This window comes from Ascaphus truei, chromosome 2 (genome assembly GCF_040206685.1).
Source record: "Ascaphus truei isolate aAscTru1 chromosome 2, aAscTru1.hap1, whole genome shotgun sequence".
Lineage (NCBI taxonomy): Eukaryota > Metazoa > Chordata > Amphibia > Anura > Ascaphidae > Ascaphus > Ascaphus truei.
The window spans coordinates 302,452,090-302,469,731 of NC_134484.1; the positions used below are offsets into that span (position 1 = coordinate 302,452,090).

At 45.1% G+C, this 17,642-nt stretch overlaps 1 protein-coding gene across 1 annotated transcript in view; it reads left to right on the forward strand.

Annotated features, from left to right (window-relative positions):
- TNS3 (tensin 3) overlaps positions 1 to 17,642 on the forward strand; it is a 458,389-nt gene that overhangs the window by 113,640 nt on the left and 327,107 nt on the right. Inside the window, exon 5 of the mRNA XM_075588602.1 lies at positions 12,116 to 12,153. Coding sequence (XP_075444717.1) covers positions 12,116 to 12,153 — 38 coding nt within the window. The remainder of the gene's footprint in view (positions 1 to 12,115; positions 12,154 to 17,642) is intronic.

The following is a 17,642-nucleotide window of genomic DNA, read 5'->3' on the forward strand; positions in this document are numbered from 1 at the left end:
CAGTCTATGGGGTTTATATATCAACTAGCTGAGAGACCCGGCGTTGCCCATGAGTTAAATTTGCCGCTAGGAAAAGGTGGGGGGAGGGACAGTGGACAGGAGGAGGGGAGGGACGGGGACAGTGGACAGGAGGGGACGGGGACAGTGGACAGGAGGGGATGGGGACAGTGGACAGGAGGGGGGTGTAGTGGATAGGAGGGGGGTGACAGTGGACAGGAGGGGGAGGAGAGTGGACAGGAGGGGGGGGCACACACACTGTGTCACACACACACACACACACACACACACACACACACACACACACTGTCACACACAGTGTAACACACACACACAGTGTCACACACAGTGTAACACACACACACAAAGTGTCACACACACACAGTGTCACACACACACACACACACGTCACCTCTCCTTCCGGCCACCGCCATGTTACTTAGTCCGCGAGGGAGGAAGGGGGTCCTTCCGTCCGCCGCCATCTTAGGTGCCGCGTGGCAGCGGCAGCCTGCCCTGCCCACTGCCTGTCCCCGCGCCGGGGAGGGAGGTGAGTGGAGCGGGAGGTGAGTGGAGCGGGAGCGAGTGGAGCGGGAGGGAGGTGAGTGGAGCGGGACCTCTCCTTCCGGCCGCCGCCATGTTACTTACTCCACGAGGGAGGAAGGAGGTCCTTCCATCCGCCGCCATCTTAGGTGCCGCATGGCAGCGGCAGGCTGCCCTGCCCACTGCCTGTCCCCGCGCCTGGGAGGGAGTGGAGCGGGAGGGAGGTGAGTGGAGCGGGAGGGAGGTGAGTGGAGCGAGAGGTGAGTGGAGAGGGAGTGCAGCGGGAGGGAGGTGAGTGGAGCGGGAGGTGAGTGGAGCGGGAGGGAGTGGAGCGGGAGGGAGGTGAGTGGAGCAGAGGTGAGTGGAGCGGAGGGGAGGTGAGTGGAGCACCGGGGAGGGGGGGAGGTGAGTGTGATGGGGGGGAGAGGACAGAGAGAGAGAGGTGTGTGTGTGTGTGTTTTTTTTGGACCTTTGGCCCGTCACTCCGCCTCAGGCCAATGAGAGGTGTGGGGGGCGGGCCAAGGGGGTGGTGTGAGTGTGTGAGGCCAATGAGAGGTGTGCGGGGGCGGGCGGGCCAAGGGACCAATGAGATTGCCGCTAGGGACAGGGAACACCGTGAAACATACATACAATGCTTTCAGAAATATATAGTAGAGATAGTAGATAGTAGATAGTAGATAGTAGATAGTAGATAGTAGATAGTAGATAGTAGATGCAGAGAAAAATATGCTTTAAATTATTGCAACATTTTTTCTCACTGTGGTGTCAAGTGAAATAAATAGTTTCTTACATCTGGTGCAGATTTTAGTGACAGAGGTTTATGTCACCTCAGATTTTTTTTTTGGGTGCAGACTAAAGAGCAACAAAGTGGTTTATAGCGTTGCAGAATGTTATATATTCCATTATAATATACAGTACATGCCAGGTGACATCTCCGATAGCTATTCGTATTACCATTGCACGCTAATGCACATTGGGCAGAACTGGATTAAAGTACATTGATACATTTATACAGTATACAGTATAAAAATGCCTCGTTTTACTCTAGTTTATCTTCAAAACTGACCTGATTAATTTGCTACAGTGACACTCCTCAATTTTGGTCTCAGGAAGCTTATATGATTTGGTCTATTCTCCAAGTAGACTTAAAAATTGAACAATAAAATAAGGGTTTAAAAATAATCTAAGTAGATTTTCAGTTATTATATACAAATATTAACCTTTTTGGTCCGGGGCACAAAACACAGCCTCTGTATATAGGGTATCATTGATATATCTATATATATATTTTTGAAAGCATTGTACTGCACCGACACACTTTATTCGAGTAAATACCCGGTATGTACCTGGCAGATACCTGGAATGCGCCACTCCTAACCTCTGACAAGCCCCGTTGCATTTGCCTTCCCAGCCTGGGTTCATGCCTGGCTGATGGGCGGCTGATCTGTAAAATGATAATGATTAGGATTTAATAGGCTGCAATGCTTCGCGTGTCTACCAGATGGCATAAATTCATGAATTGTAATGCAGTTTATATATATATACTGTGCAGTATTGCAGCCAGCGGGAATAAAATGCTTCAATCCCTGCTTGGAAAATAACTCAATGTACTCGGGCAGAAAACAGTCACAAACCTCAATACACCCGGGTATACCCGAATTCGTGGGACTAGCCAAGCTCGAATAAAGTGTGTCGCCAGTGTATGTCCCTGTGTCTAGGGGCAATCACATTGGACTTTTGGCCCGTCACTCAGCCTCTGGCCAATCAGATTGCTCCGTGGCCCGGCCCCGCCCCCGCACGCCTCTCATTGGCTGGCTGGCTGGCTTGCTTGCTTAGCTGGGGGGGGGGTGGGACACACGCACAACCACCCGGCCACTCTCCTCTTCTCCTCCTCACCCTGCGGCCTGGCCCGCTGGATCCCCCCGCCATCACCCAAAGCTCACCTCCCGGCGGCTCCACCCCCCTTCATCACCTCCCCGCTACCTTCCCTCTGCTTGGCCGGGAAGGGGGATGAGCTGCTGCTGCTCCCATCACCTCACAACCCTCTCCCGCTTCCTTCCCTCCCTCCTCACAGCCTGCAACATTCCCACTCACTGGGCGCCGCCACTGCTCCCTTCACCTCACAGACCTCAGGGGCGCCACAGCCGCTCCACCCTCTACCGCCTCCTTACCGCCCTCAGGCCCGCATGAAACATTAGCACACTTACTCTCCTGTTAGCCGCCACTGCACCCTCCTACCGCCTCCCTCATGGTCGACGCCGAGCACCATTACCTTGGCGCGCACTTCACCCTCGCCGCGCCCCTAACATGCCGGCGGGGGGAGCAGAGCAGTGGCGGCCGCAGCGGGGCTAACTGTCCCCTGGGGCGGCCGGTGGCCCCCTCCCCCCCCCCCACGTGCCTCCTACACACCCTGCCGCCTCCCCAAAGGTTCCTCTCTGCGTGAGGTGGGGGGGATGCCCGTCCACTATCTTCATGCCGCCTGAGGTGTGGGGAATGCCGGGACGCTAGCTACTTGCATGCCGCTGCCACGTGAGGTATGGGAGGTGCGGGGGGGGGGGGGGGAATGCCGGGCTGCCCGCTAGCTTCAGGACGCCGCCTGCGGTATGGGGGGGGGGAGGGGGCGGGAAATGTCATCCAGTCACTAACTCACTCACCCACCCAGTCACTAACTCACCCACCCAGTCACTAACTAACTCACTCACCCACCCAGTCACTAACTCGCCCGCTCGCCCAGTCACTCACCCGCTCGCCCAGTCACTCACCCACCCGACCTAGTCACTCACCCACCCAGTCACCCACCCATCAACTCACTCACCCAACCACTAACTCAAGTCACTAACAAGTCACTAACTCACCCACCCAGTCACTAACTCACCCACCCAGTCACTAACTCACCCACCCAGTCACTAACTCACCCAGTCACTAACTCACCCACCCAGTCACTAACTCACCCACCCAGTCATTAACTCACTCACTCACCCACCCAGTCACTAACTCACTCGCCCACCCAGTCACTAACTCACTCACCCGCCCAGTCACTAACTCACTCGCCCACCCAGTCACTAACTCACTCGCCCACCCTGTCACTAACTCACTCGCCCGTCCCGGTCACTAACTCACCCGCCCGTCCCGGTCACTAACTCACCCGCCCGTCCCGGTCACTAACTCACCCGCCCGTCCCAGTCACTAACTCACCCGCCCGTCCCAGTCACTAACTCACCCGCCCGTCCCAGTCACTAACTCACCCGCCCGTCCCAGTCACTAACTCACCCGCCCGTCCCAGTCACTAACTCGCCCGTCTGTCCCAGTCACTAACTCGCCCGCCCAGTCACTTACTCACCCAGTCACTAACTCACCCACCCACAGAGAGAGGGCAATGGGGAGCGGAGATAGGGGGTGAGTGGAGAGAGAGGGGGAGCGGGACCATTTAATCCCGGGCAACGCCGGGTATATCAGCTAATATATATGAAAAAAAGAAAAGATAAAACAGGCGCACACCTAGTGCATTAACATAATAAAATTTGTACTTCAAGGAACATAAAATCTATAAAATGCCCACTCACAAAGATAAAGCGATCAATAGCATGTAAGAGATTGTCTCTGATGTGCCGTCAGCTTAGTCCTCACAGTGCGGCTCCAGGTACTGGCGTCGTCACGTGACCCTCCTCGTGTAGCCGGTGAACCGGAAGCGGAAACTCACACTCAGTGTTTGGCTAGAAGGAGTCCCTCCGGACAGCAATGCCCTCGATGTCCTCTATATTAAAATTGGAGCCGTGTAGTACACACAGAGGAAAAGGTTTCTGGCAGCAAGCAGCAACAGTGATCGTGGGCAAATGGCGGTCGCAATCTAGTCACGCCCTATGCGTTTCGTCATCGATGATGACTTCTTCAGGGGATATCCTCCAAGTGCCCCTCCACGATATTTATAGGGAGATATTTGTACATGATTAGCCAATAATTAAATGAATTTAAGTAAATGACCAATGAATTAAACATACATGATTAGCATTTCATTCAAAAAGTGTGTCACGTTGATGTATATTGTGAGGACCCCATTGAGTTAGCAGAAAGGAAATTGACATATAACAAAACAAACAAAGAATGAAGTAGCGCCTCTATATAAAACTAATTAATATAAAGAACCGGTAAAGCTAATCATGAAAGGTGCTTGGTGGGGTGTTTTGTTATATATATATATATATATATATATATATATATATATATATATATATATATATATATATATATATATATATATATATAACAAATATATATATATATATATATACTTAGTTAAGTCATGGTGGGTAAAAAAAAGTGACAAAAAGCATATAGCAAATGGAAATATTACTGTATGCTCATTTGCATGTCTTAGACAGGTCTGCAACCCCACCTTTCTCCATTATCACCCAGCACTTCCACTGCAGCAACGGATTCTGGGAAATGCAGCATGCTTAAGCCTATAGGGAACCATGTTAATTGTTTTGAAGCAAAAGGTGGCACTGTGTGCTCATTTGCATGTCATTTCCCAAATCCCTTGCTGCAGTGGAAGTGATAATGGTGAAAGGTGGGGTTGCAGACCTGCCTAATACACGCAAATGAGCAATGTGTGTGTGTATATATATATATATATATATGTGTGTGTGTATGTATATGTATATGTATATATGTATAACTAACACAAACAAAGAGTAGCGCTAAAGTGTGTAGTAAAATAAGGTGTTGATAAGCATATGTGCATAAATATAATCAATAACAATGATTTAAAATAAATCAAATAATTAGTGTAACACCAAGGTGAATATATAAAAAAAAATATATAAACCAAACACGTGAAATAAAGATGAAAAGTCCAGTCAAAGTCAAAGCTTCTTGTTATGATGTTGCCAGATCACAGAAATCTACAAAAAACAAACAGACAGAAGCGCCAGCTCCATAGCATAATACTGTAAAAAGGGAAGGATTCTTTAATGAAACAGAGAATGGTCACCAGGACCTATACCCACAATGTGGGTAAAAACACAATCGATTGAGACAATCTGTAAACAGCAGCGGGTCAGCGCAGATGGATATATCAGACAGGTAGCCAGGACCAATAGGTGATGAAGTGGTTAATCAATGGAGAAAAACAGTCCACATCATGCCTCTTAGATGTAGGGATGATAAATACACCAAGGTAATCCCACCAGCCAGTGGAGCATATGATACAGTGTCCTCCTGTAAAGGTGAAGGATAAACCACACTGGACTCACAGTGGCAGCAGCCAAATGATAGAACTGCTGTGAATCAAATGACTTCACAGCAATGGCGGCGCCACGAGGAGTAGAATGTATATGTATGTATGTATGTACAGGCATACCACGCATTAACGTACGCAATGGGACCGGATCATGTATGTAAAGTGAAAATGTACTTAAAGTGAAGCACTCCCTTTTTCCCACTTATCGATGCATGTACTGTACAGCAATCGTCATATACGTGCATAACTGATATAAATAACGCATGTGTAAAAGGCTCTATAGCCTCCCCGCTTGTGAACAGCTTCGGTACAGGTAGGGAGCCAGTACAGGCATACCCCGCATTAACGTACGCAATGGGACCGGAGCATGTATGTAAAGCAAAAATGTACTTAAAGTGAAGCACTACCTTTTTCCACTTATCGATGCATGTACTGTACTGCAATCGTCCTGTACGTGCATAACTGATGTAAATAACGCATTTGTAACAGGCTCTATAGTCTCCCCGCTTGCGCACAGCTTCGGTACAGGTACTGTAGGGAGCCGGTATTGCTGTTCAGGACGTGATGACAGGCGCATGCGTGAGCTGCCGTTTGCCTATTGGGCGATATGTACTTACTCGCGAGTGTACTTAAAGTGAGTGTACTTAAAGCGGGGTATGCCTGTATGCATGTATGTATGTATGTGTATATATATATGTGTGTGTGTGTGTGTGTGTGTATGTATAATATATATATATATGTGTGTATATGTATCAGGCTTAATGTCTTTATCTGCTTCTGCAGTGAAAAGGGTCTGTAATACATTGGAAACTAACACGCAGAGGGCATTATGTTCACCAAGTTTTTGTTTTTTCCAAAGCATAGCACACCGTACTATCCATTACTGTACAGAGACTAAAGCACTGCGCAGTAAATATGAACTTAAATCCTTTACTGTATAGTTTGTAGGATGTAAAATATATATTTTTTATTCCTTTACATTCTATAGTCACTATTTTAGACACCCTCTGAACAGTTACGGGTGGGCTTGAAAATGACTTCACAGTGATTTTTATGGAGCAGCAATAAAGAGAAGACACTTGGCCATATCATACAGTTGCTGCTAGTTTAGCATTCTAGTATGTTTTAATATATTCATTCCATTAATGTAATGGAATAGACCAAAATACATTATACACATGTGTAGCCATGCAGCCCCTGGCTACTAATTTATCTGCCTAACACATAAATCCTGGTACCAGTGCAGGCAGTGTTAGGGTTTAATCTGCCCTTGCTGAAGTAAGCAGCTCCCTTGAGTGACAGGGGGGGTGGCGTATGGCCTGGGTACTGTCCATATGGAGCCCCTCACCTGGTAACAAAAAGGAGCTGCAGTTTCTAAATTTAGTGTGTAGAAGTGTGGAGCCATGGCCCTGGTTCACTTTCCATCCCCTCCCTCAGGGGAGTGGGATCATCTACCCCATACTCCACCAGGGAGTGTGGAAGACCGGGATAGACCTTTGGGGCCTCAAGCACTGGGGGTTGAGTCCAGGGACCAAGAGAACAGCAAGCTGCAATGTGACACCCCGCTGGGTTATGTAGGGTCCAGTGAGGAATAATCTCTCTTGCTGTCAGAGAAGAGTGTACGGATGTATGCTGTATATGTTGGTATGCCGTTGCTGTACCCTAAAGAATAAAGAACTAGTTACTGTTTTATACTCCAATATGGAAAATAGCTGAAGCGCTCAAATGCAGGTATATCTCAAAATGATAATAAGCCAGACCACTGTACCAGGGTACCAACAATTGATATAGTACCTATTGTGTCATATAATGGGTACTATCCTCCTGAAGACAGGTGGTGTGTGGTGCAACCCACTCACCATCAGTCTCATTGGCAGGTTCCCCTGAAAAATATACAAGTACTCACATCCTGGTAGGGCAGGCAGGCAGGCTGTGCAGCTACTCAATGCAATACAGGGAAAAGGGAGACCAAAAAGCGCACCAGCACAAACGGAGCAGGAAGAACCCAGGACAAAAAAATGATTAAAAGGGCACTTTAATGTGGCAAAAGACCCATCCAATGCATTTCGAACGTCGCAGCGACGTTCGAAATGCATTGGATGGGTCTTTTGCCACATTAAAGTGCCCTTTTAATCATTTTTTTGTCCTGGGTTCTTCCTGCTCCGTTTGTGCTGGTGCGCTTTTTGGTCTGCCTTTTCCCTGTACTGTTTTATACTCCAACCTGAGGCTGCAGTTCTTCAGGGAGAGGATGAGTGTGTTTTCCACAGGAGACTGCAACTATGTGCGATAGGCCCTGTGAGAATGGAGAAATACAGAGAAAAGAACAACAACGGCGGATGCTCAGGCCTTCTCTGAGCCTAACAGGTAGCACCAACCGCAGGTAACAGCAGCAAATCTCCCTTAGGGTGGGGGAACATGTTACACATGGTTTCGGTTTAGGGAAGATTACGGATTTATACCTACAAAGTTGATCATGTCTTATTAACCCCTGCAGCATACATGGGGATAACCCTTCCCCCTCGAGGGTCCTAACATCCAACACCTGGACACCTACCCACACCACAAGTCCCCTAACCCCCTCATATAACAGTGGATACCAGGCTATAAGCCAAACACGGTTAATAGCTCTGTAGGCTTTACTGTTTATCCTAACAGAGGGAGGCAATATTTTGGGCCTTACATTTCTGTGTGATCAGCAAACTCAACTCTCATTTGCTAATTTATTAAATTTGCATACAAAATTTGCAGATCGCACAAACATTACCAAATTGTATCATAAAACACATTTATTGCACAGTTTTGACATGCGATAAGGGAAGGGGCAACCCCTCATAGGACGAAAATGAACTTATGCGAGTGACATGTTTCAACGGTCTTATCTGGGTAATTGATTTTGTACCCACATCTGACACCAAAGTATTACAGCTTAACCCCATAATAGCGCGGTCCTCGGGGGCCACACGCGACCACCGCGTTATAAACGGGGTCGCGGGGAAAAAAATGGCCGCCCAAATTTATTTATTTTTCCCAAGTTGTTTTTTTTTTGTGGTGGTACCGTGTCCGCTGGAGGGGGAAAGCTGAGAACTCTCCCAGCGTTCCCAGACCCGGTGGGGCAGCGGCAACAGCACACAGCACTTACCCGGCATCTGGCAGCTCTTCTCCCTGTCTCAGGTTCCTGCTTCTGCTTCCGTCTTGCGAGAGCAAGCTCCCTTAAAGAGACAGTGTGTCTCTGTGTGTGTGTGTGTGTGTGTGTGTGTGTGTGTGTGTGTATTTGACTGTGTGAGACTGTGTGTGGCAGTGTGTGTGTGTGCAGTGTGCTGTGAGTGTGTGCAGTGTGCTGTGAGTGTGTGCAGTGTGCTGTGAGTGTGTGCAGTGTGCTGTGAGTGTGTGCAGTGTGCTGTGAGTGTGTGCAGTGTGCTGTGAGTGTGTGCAGTGTGCTGTGAATGTGTGCAGTGTGCTGTGAGTGTGTGCAGTGTGCTGTGAGTGTGTGCAGTGTGCAGTGTGCTGTGAATGTATGCAGTGTGCTGTGAGTGTGTGCGATGAGTGTATGCAGTGTGCGGTGTGTCAGTGTGTTTGTGTGCAGTGTGGTGTGAGTGTGTGTGTGTGCAGTGTGTTGTGAGTGTATGCAGTGTGCTGTGAGTGTATGCAGTGTGCTGTGAGTGTATGCAGTGTGCTGTGAGTATATGCAGTGTGCTGTGAGTGTGTGCAGTGTGCTGTGAGTGTGTGCAGTGTGCAGTGTGCTGTGAGTGTGTGCAGTGTGTGTGCAAAAAAAACCTTAAATTATAGCTTTAATGATTGTCTGAAACATGAAAATGAGCTAATATCAAATATGAGAAAAACCAAGTGAGAAATAAGAGAATGACTTAATCTGAGAGTTGTTTTCTTAAAATAGAACTTATAATCAGTCTTAATGAGATAAAGATATATTAAAACCACTAACGTAGTGCAATCTATAGGCAAGGGTTGAGCCCCTGAATGAGAGATGTCTAACTCGCAGTGCACTGATATATCTGGTTAGTTAAACTTGAAATAATGGCTATCATGCAGCTTCACATATTAGTCTATCAGACCTTAATCTTCTTTAATTAGAAACCAACTGCCAAGGTAATTATTCATATATACTGTACGTATTCTGTGGTGTTTACGTATTCCCAGATATACTGAGTTTAATATCAATGTGATGGCGTGATCTCTGGCAGCAGGAAGCTAAGCACATATATCTTCTCAAGATTTTGTATAGGATTAATGCCAGTGAAGGAGCTAACCGCTACTGATTATTTAGCAAGTAAGCTGTAACGCTATTTAGTTTTCCATTTGCTGTAGTCTCAATTGGAACCTGTGCCAGCTAAGCAACATTCTACCTTGAATCTTGTTACAATTTAGATAACATGATGTTTCTTGCTTGTGGTGTGCTAGTTATCTCTGACCCAGTGAGGTCTGATGTCGCTTGGAATCATGCGACCTAACGTCACTGCATCAGCCCCAATTCACGTTTCACTTCCAAAGGAGCTTTGTCAAGGAGACTTTTTATTTCACAATTGCCATGTAACCTAAATGTAGCACCTGTCCATGCTGTCATTTGAATATCCTTGCGCAGTTACTGTACATCACCACTATTTAAAAAAATAATAATATTATTGTTCAACGTAATTTTAGCTGTAATATTCTGTACTGAGTATTTCTTTGGGGTGTGATATAGTGTATTCTGGCGGTAATAAGAATTTCCTTCTTTTGTTTCATTTTTAAAAGTGTATCTCTTTTAACCTCGGTCAGATTAGTCATATTTCCTCCAGTAGCTGATGCTCCCACATGTCTAAGGCCGAGTCCATAGAAGGACAGGCCGCGCTGAGCCGTGCGGATGCTCAGCGCTGAGCCCCTGCATCCTCTATGAGGATGCCTTTAGAGGGGGCTCACGCGAGCGTCCGCAGGTGTGATGAGGGTTTGGCATTTTCAGCCGACAGCCAAGCTGTTTTTCAGCGCGCTGTCGGCTGAAAACATCCAATCAGCGCGGAGCTGCGTCAACATCACGGTGCCGTGACGTCGACGTCGGTGCGTCGCGGGCGATTGGCTCAGCGACATCACTGCCCCTCCTCCCTCAGTCTCCCCCCGCCTCTGATCGTGCCCGCTGGCTCGCCTGCATGGGCATGAAATCGTGCAGATTTCAGCAGGCGAGCCTCAGCGTCAGCGCGGCTCGGCTCAACCCTCTATGGCCCCAGCCTAAAGGTGAAGAATATTTTTGGAAAAGTTTAAGAGTTGAAAATGTCAAACAGGAAGAGACTCCTGATTAGCAATGATTGATTTAAATGAGTAAAAGAGCAGCATACTGACACATGCAAACCTAAATGGGCAATTCCTCTTAGAACCAAAGTCCACTACTGACAGTGATATATTTGTTTATTAGGTTGCTAGGTGATTGATGACTTAGCTTTAAAAATATTTTTTTTATCTTGTATATCAACAGTGAGCTAAAACTTTGGAGAGCTTTGATTCTTGTTGGCTACTCCTTTTTGACAGGTTACACACTGTGTTCAACAAGAGTTTCCATTGCCAGGCTCCCCTTCTCTCCTCCCCGTATCTTGATTAGTTCTCTGATAATGACATGGTGGGCATAGGGTAAAAAAAACACTCACCGCATTCCAAGGTCCCTAAGAAATGCAATTCATAATTAATTTCCAGAGAAGCAAAAGAAGTCAAATACTATCTTTTCATATGGTTAGGTTCCTTTAGGAAGCTTATTGGATAGTGAAACTGTTTTGAAACGTCTCTTTTTTGGACCGGTTACATGAGATTGCCTCGGTTATGCATGACATTTTTTTCATTCTGTTCATTAAAATACACTTGTGAATAATTTTGCAACATGTGTGTGTGTATACATGTCTGTAAAACTCAATACATTTTAGTTCAGGAGATGCTCAAACAAAAGACCATAAAATAAACTACATGCTCTGGCAGAAGTGCTGATTCCTTTTGTTTAGCGTGGACTACTTAACAATGTGATGATAATCGTGAGCTTTTACAGATACATTTCCCTCTAATCATTTGAAAGTAGATTGTAGTCCTGAAGTTGATCACTGAAATGACAAAATAATCAAACATATACAATAATAAATATTCAAACATATATAAGAAACAAAAACTCTGTACCATTAAACTCACTAATATCCTGTACTAACATATCCAAGTTTATGTATATGTTTATATATAGACCCATACATAAATACATACATAAATATACTGAATGTGTATGTATAAAACATTGTTATTTAATGGATATATAATATTGCCAAATAATTGTAACTGCTTTAAAAAAAAGTTGTTAAACATATTTTTTTTTTCTAGTTTGCAAGCATGTCTGTCACAAGAGATGTTATGCAAAGGTAAGTTTGTTTGGCTTTTTTTTAAATTAACCGTCTTATTTCTTTATGCATGTTTTAATTCCTACTAGAAAGTTCATTGCTATGCCTCATTGTTTTATTAATTTGTCAATAATTGCAGTAACATACTGATGCAGCGGCCGTTAGTCGAACACTTCACGCGTCATGTACATCGGAATCCCGATTTGAAACCGCGGGATGAATTCCAGCCTCCCCGCACTATGATGCGAGCGTGGCGAGTGCAGAAAAACAAATTTTAGTGTTCTGGCTATTAAAAACATGAAATTGGCACAGTAGCACAGTAGCACAGTTCTGTGCACATTACAATTCATCCATTTTATTGCAAACGCAGAAACAGAATCCATGACATTCAAACAAAACATCCGCGATAAGCGCGGGTGGCTGGGGCGATTGGCCGCGTTCATGCTGCGTGGGGAACAGCAGAGAACTCAAAATCGGCGCCGAGGTGTGTTCGAATAACGGCCGCTGCATCAGTATTGGTATCAATCAACTGTCTGAAAGCTATTGTGACCATTTTATAATTAAAGATGGGCATGTTTCTGGATTTTGAATCTCAACTTTCCAAACTTGGAAGTTAATTCGAACGTTTGATTCGAACTGTAAAACAAACATTAGAATCTGAGAGATCTGTGGCAGAACCTAAGGAAGGCTCATCCTCTGATATATATATATATATATATATATATATATATATATATATATATATATATATATATATATATATATATATATTTTTTTTTTTTTTTAATCAATCTTGGCAAACAAACCGTTGAACTATTGTTGCAAAATGTACTCCCCCCCCCTCCCCCACAAACTCAATGTTGGAAAAAGTTTAGTACCCAAAATAAAATAAAATTACTGCTTATTTGGATTTTTTTCTTCCATAATAAAATAATAATATCCAAGACCCAAACAAATAGATTTCCAGCAAAGATACAATCTTTTGTAGAAATAAAATCAGGTCCAAAGTACCACTGAAAGTGTCTACACTTAGTTATAATAAGTTGTTGTGTGTTCTAGTGCAAGTACTATGATGGAATTGTTTTCAACCATTGCTTTGCTTTTTTTTCTTCTTTTTTTTCCTTTCTATGTCCACTGGTACCAAAGGAGAGCAACAGAAATAATGAGTCCTAGTTAATACAATGGGATATATAACCTTAATAAATCTGGTGTAGTATTTAAAAAAAAAAAATGTAAACTTGTTTTGCACTAGAAAGAACAGCAGGCAGAATGGCGCACTGAGTGGCAAGTACTTTATTTAAAACCTGGGGGTAAGCAATAAGGAGATAATAACAAAGGTACACAAATACAATTAATAACAATAGGAAGATACTGTAACAAGGAACAGTGAGGAAGTGGAGGGACAGGAAGGGGCAGGAAGTCTCACGGCTGGTATGACAAATGGGTCTACTCACTTGTAAATACAGCAGGGACACCTGCGCTCTCCAACACAACCTCTACAAGGACACAGGTCCACAGGGGCAGCTTCACGTAACCTCTACGCGTTTCGCACGTGCTTCCAGGAGCTCACGTTTTCAGGGGGTGTGGAGTCCCTTAGGCAGACGGTAGCAAGAGGGCTATCATTCCTTTAAGACAGCACCAGCGCGGAGTGACTCTTCTGTTTCCTTGTTTTGCACTAGTTATGCATCCAGGAAACTTTGATAAGAGCCCTTGTTTGCAAGCACTATTATCATTTCTCCTACTGTAGAGAACCCTTCAGTGAGTTGTATTTTAAAGATCCTCAACAGTTGCGGATGCAAGATACAACATGGTTTAGTGTTATGGCAGATTAGAACGAAGTAATTATTTAAACCGTATAACAAACATTTTAAAGTAAATGGTAAACTTTATCTGTGGAAAAATGCAGCAATGTTAGATGAAGCTGTCAAAATTATGTTTTCTGTCTTGGAGGATTGTATTCCCTCATCTTGGTTCCATCATTGGGTATCTGCTGATTTGGCAGACTGAACAGAAAACTTTTATATTTCAGAGATTATGGTTCTGTAAGAATGAATGAGAGAAACTGTGTCATTCAGTTTATATGATATCAATATGTGTCAAAGTATAATAAGGCCTGGCTTATACCGGCAGCGTGCTCCAGAACAAATGCATGTGCTCCAATGCAGCTGCACATAGTTAGTGCGTGGCACGAGTGCTGCAGAGCAACCGTGCAAGCTTTTCCTAAAGAGGTTTTCAATTTTAAATTTGGTGTGCGTCGGCCGTGTCACATGAGCGGTTTAGCCAATGTGAGCGAACCGCCCGTGGCCACGCCTCCACCACACCACACTGTCGCCTCCTGCCTTTTGTGCAGGTTTCGGCATGCGCATCGCCATAGTGACGTCATAAGGGAGAGTGCACGCGAACTGCCGGACCTACTTTTCAACCCCTGACCTTACACCTGCTGTACAGACCAAAGTTTCTGAATGTCTCTCTGCGATATCAACCTGGATGGCCCTCTGCTGACTTAAACTTAACATGGCAAAAACAGAGCTCCTCATACTTCCTCCCAAACCTGGCCGTCCTATCTCCTTCCACATTACTGTTGGAAGTACTATCATTCACCCAGTAGCCCAAGCACGCTGCCTAGGGGTCACACTCGACTCCTCTCTCACATTCACCCCTCACATTCAAAACGTATCTAAAACCTGTCGCTTTTCCCTCAGCAATAATACAAAGATACACCCTTTCCTCTGTTACTCGACTGCTAAAACTTTGACTCGGGCCCTCATTCTCTCTCGTCTCAATTACTGTAACCTCCTGCTGTCCGACCTTCCTGCCTCTCACCTGTCTCCCCTACAATCTATCCTTAACGCTGCTGACAGAATCACTCTACTCTTTCCTAAATCTGTCTCGGTGTCTCCCTGCTGAAATCCCTCACCAGGCTTCCTATTAAATCCCATATCACACACTCAATTCTCCTCCTCACTTTTAAAGCTTTACACTCTTCTGCCCCTCCTTATATCTCAGCCCTAGTTTCTCGCTATGTACCATCCCGACTCTTGCGTTCTGATCACGGATGTCTTCTCTCAACCCCCTTTGTATCTAGAGCCCTCTCCCACCTTAAACCTTTATCATTGACTTAACCACACCTCTGGAATGCCCCTTCCCCTCAATACCCGACTAGCACCCTCTCTATCCACCTTTAAGACCCACCTTAAGACACACTTGCTTAAAGAAGCATATGAGTAGCACTTTGGCTAATACTATACACATGATACATAAAGCTTGGCCCCCTGCAGATGCACTTACCAGAATGCTCCTACTGTCTCTACATTCTTCCGATCAATTTGATTGTGTAGCCCTGTTTCCCCCCTTTTCTGGCAGATTCTGCCGTCTATGCTATTTGTGTGGTGCACTACCTGTATGGAGCAGGAGATCTTGAGCTGTCTGCGTTGTTGTTGAGACTAGGACATGCTTTTAGGTTCTGTTATTGTAGTTCTTCTCAGGTACTCAGCACCTCCAGGGTGCTCCAGATATCAGCCCCCACCACGGCATCCTTCTCCCCCTCTGTCCAATGACTGACACTCAGACAGGGGAATATAGTAGAACCAGGATCCTTTATTATCATTAGGGTATGCAGCCACTGCAACTATTCCTACAGTGCTGTATGGTGTTTGCAGTCCCAGACTTCTAGAGGGTGCCTACCCCAATAGTAGGTGCAATGAGTATTGATGTTCTCCAGGCCGGCACCTGGGGTGGGCCAGCTCATCCTTGCAATGGGAGAGGCTGACAGCCCATGCGCTCTCCTTTCTCTCCAGAGCAGGACTGAATACTAAATTTGGATACTCCCCTGATTAGGGTCCAGAGGGGGCAGGCCTATACTGGCCACGAGTCACCACCTCACCTCTGTCCATAACAGAGGAGCCTGCAGAGAGGGACAAAAGCCCACTGATTAACCTGTTAATGCCCTGAACTTATTAGGCACTTACATAGCAGGGGGAAAGACAGGCAGAATAGACTTACCATGTTACAATTGTAAACTCTTCAGAGCAGGGACTCCTCTTCCACAATGTTACATTTATGTCGGAAGCACTTATTCCCATGATCTGTTATTTGTATTATTTGTTATTTATATGATTGTCACGTGTATTACTACTGTGAAGCGTTATGTATATTAATGGCGCTATATAAATAAAGACATACATACCTAGTATAATCAAGGCCTAAAGTATGACCTGCCTAATTGGATTGAAACTTGGCTTAGTGGCTAGAATTAAATATTATTTTTTTAGGGGGGGGGTGGGGGGGTGGGGGGGGGGGTTTCTGGGGTGGGAGGAGGGGAGCAAAAAATGATTTATAAACTTTTTTTATTTTTTTTATTTTATTTATTTTTTTATAGCAAAAGAATAAGAAAAAAGGCTAATTGCTGCAGTGAATTAGACTGTTTGGTGTAGTATTGAGCGCCAGGAACAGTTGTTCAGCAATGCAATACACTTGCATTACTAGGCATTGATAGTTGAGTCATTTATCTTTATCATTTTTCAAAATTAGTCTTATTCAGAAGCAAAACTTGTAACTAGACTTAAGTTAGACTTTTAAATTCAGGCCTGGGAACTATGGCCATATGAGAAAATATGATGCGTTCCTGAGCTGAATGTCCAGGAGATATTTTCAATGTGTAACATGAAACCACACATCCCCAAAACCTGTTTCACTGTGGCTAATTAAAACATTCTTTATATCCATACCATATGTTATTATGTGCTATTACGTGTACAGGTGACAGTATAGTCTGTTTTTAAATAGTTCATTATTAGCCTTTGCCAAAATACAATTTCAATTAGGTTCTTCTCCAATTGCATTTACAATAATAATAATAAACAACTTTATTTCATATAGCGCTTTATTCCCAAAGTGCTTCACACTTAATTCCTGTGTGCGCAATATGCAGCACACAGGAATTTTATGCTGTCTGTGAGTGGTTTGACTGGCTTTGCATCTAATCCTATGCTGTGCTTTAAAGCTGTGTGAACAGCGAACATTTGTTTATAAGGGTTCCATGTAAAAATGGTTTTCAGGTAAAAGGTGACACAGTGTGCTCATTTGCATGTCATTTCCCAGAATCCCTTGCTGCAGTGGAAGCACTGTATGCTAGGTGATAATGGTGAAAGGCAGGGTTGTAGACCTGTCTAAGACATGTGAATGTGCTCACAAGTGAAATTCTTTATTGGATGTGTGTGTGTATACATACATACCCTTGGTGCCCCAATAGGCTGTATCTTACCCTGATTTGATGCGGCTATCGGGAAGGCTGCAGAGAAGAGTGCGTGCGGTGCAGGCGTCGCCATCTTTAATTAGCAACGATTGCGCAGTGACACCTCGCACATGCGCAGAAGCACCCGTAGTTGCGGCGGCCATTCCAGTGCTTTGCGCATGTGGAGTAGCTTGGACAGAGCAGCAGCCATTAAAGTTTAGCTCTGCAGGGGAACTACTATCCCCAGCAGCACCTGGTGCTGCTAGATCAGGTGCAG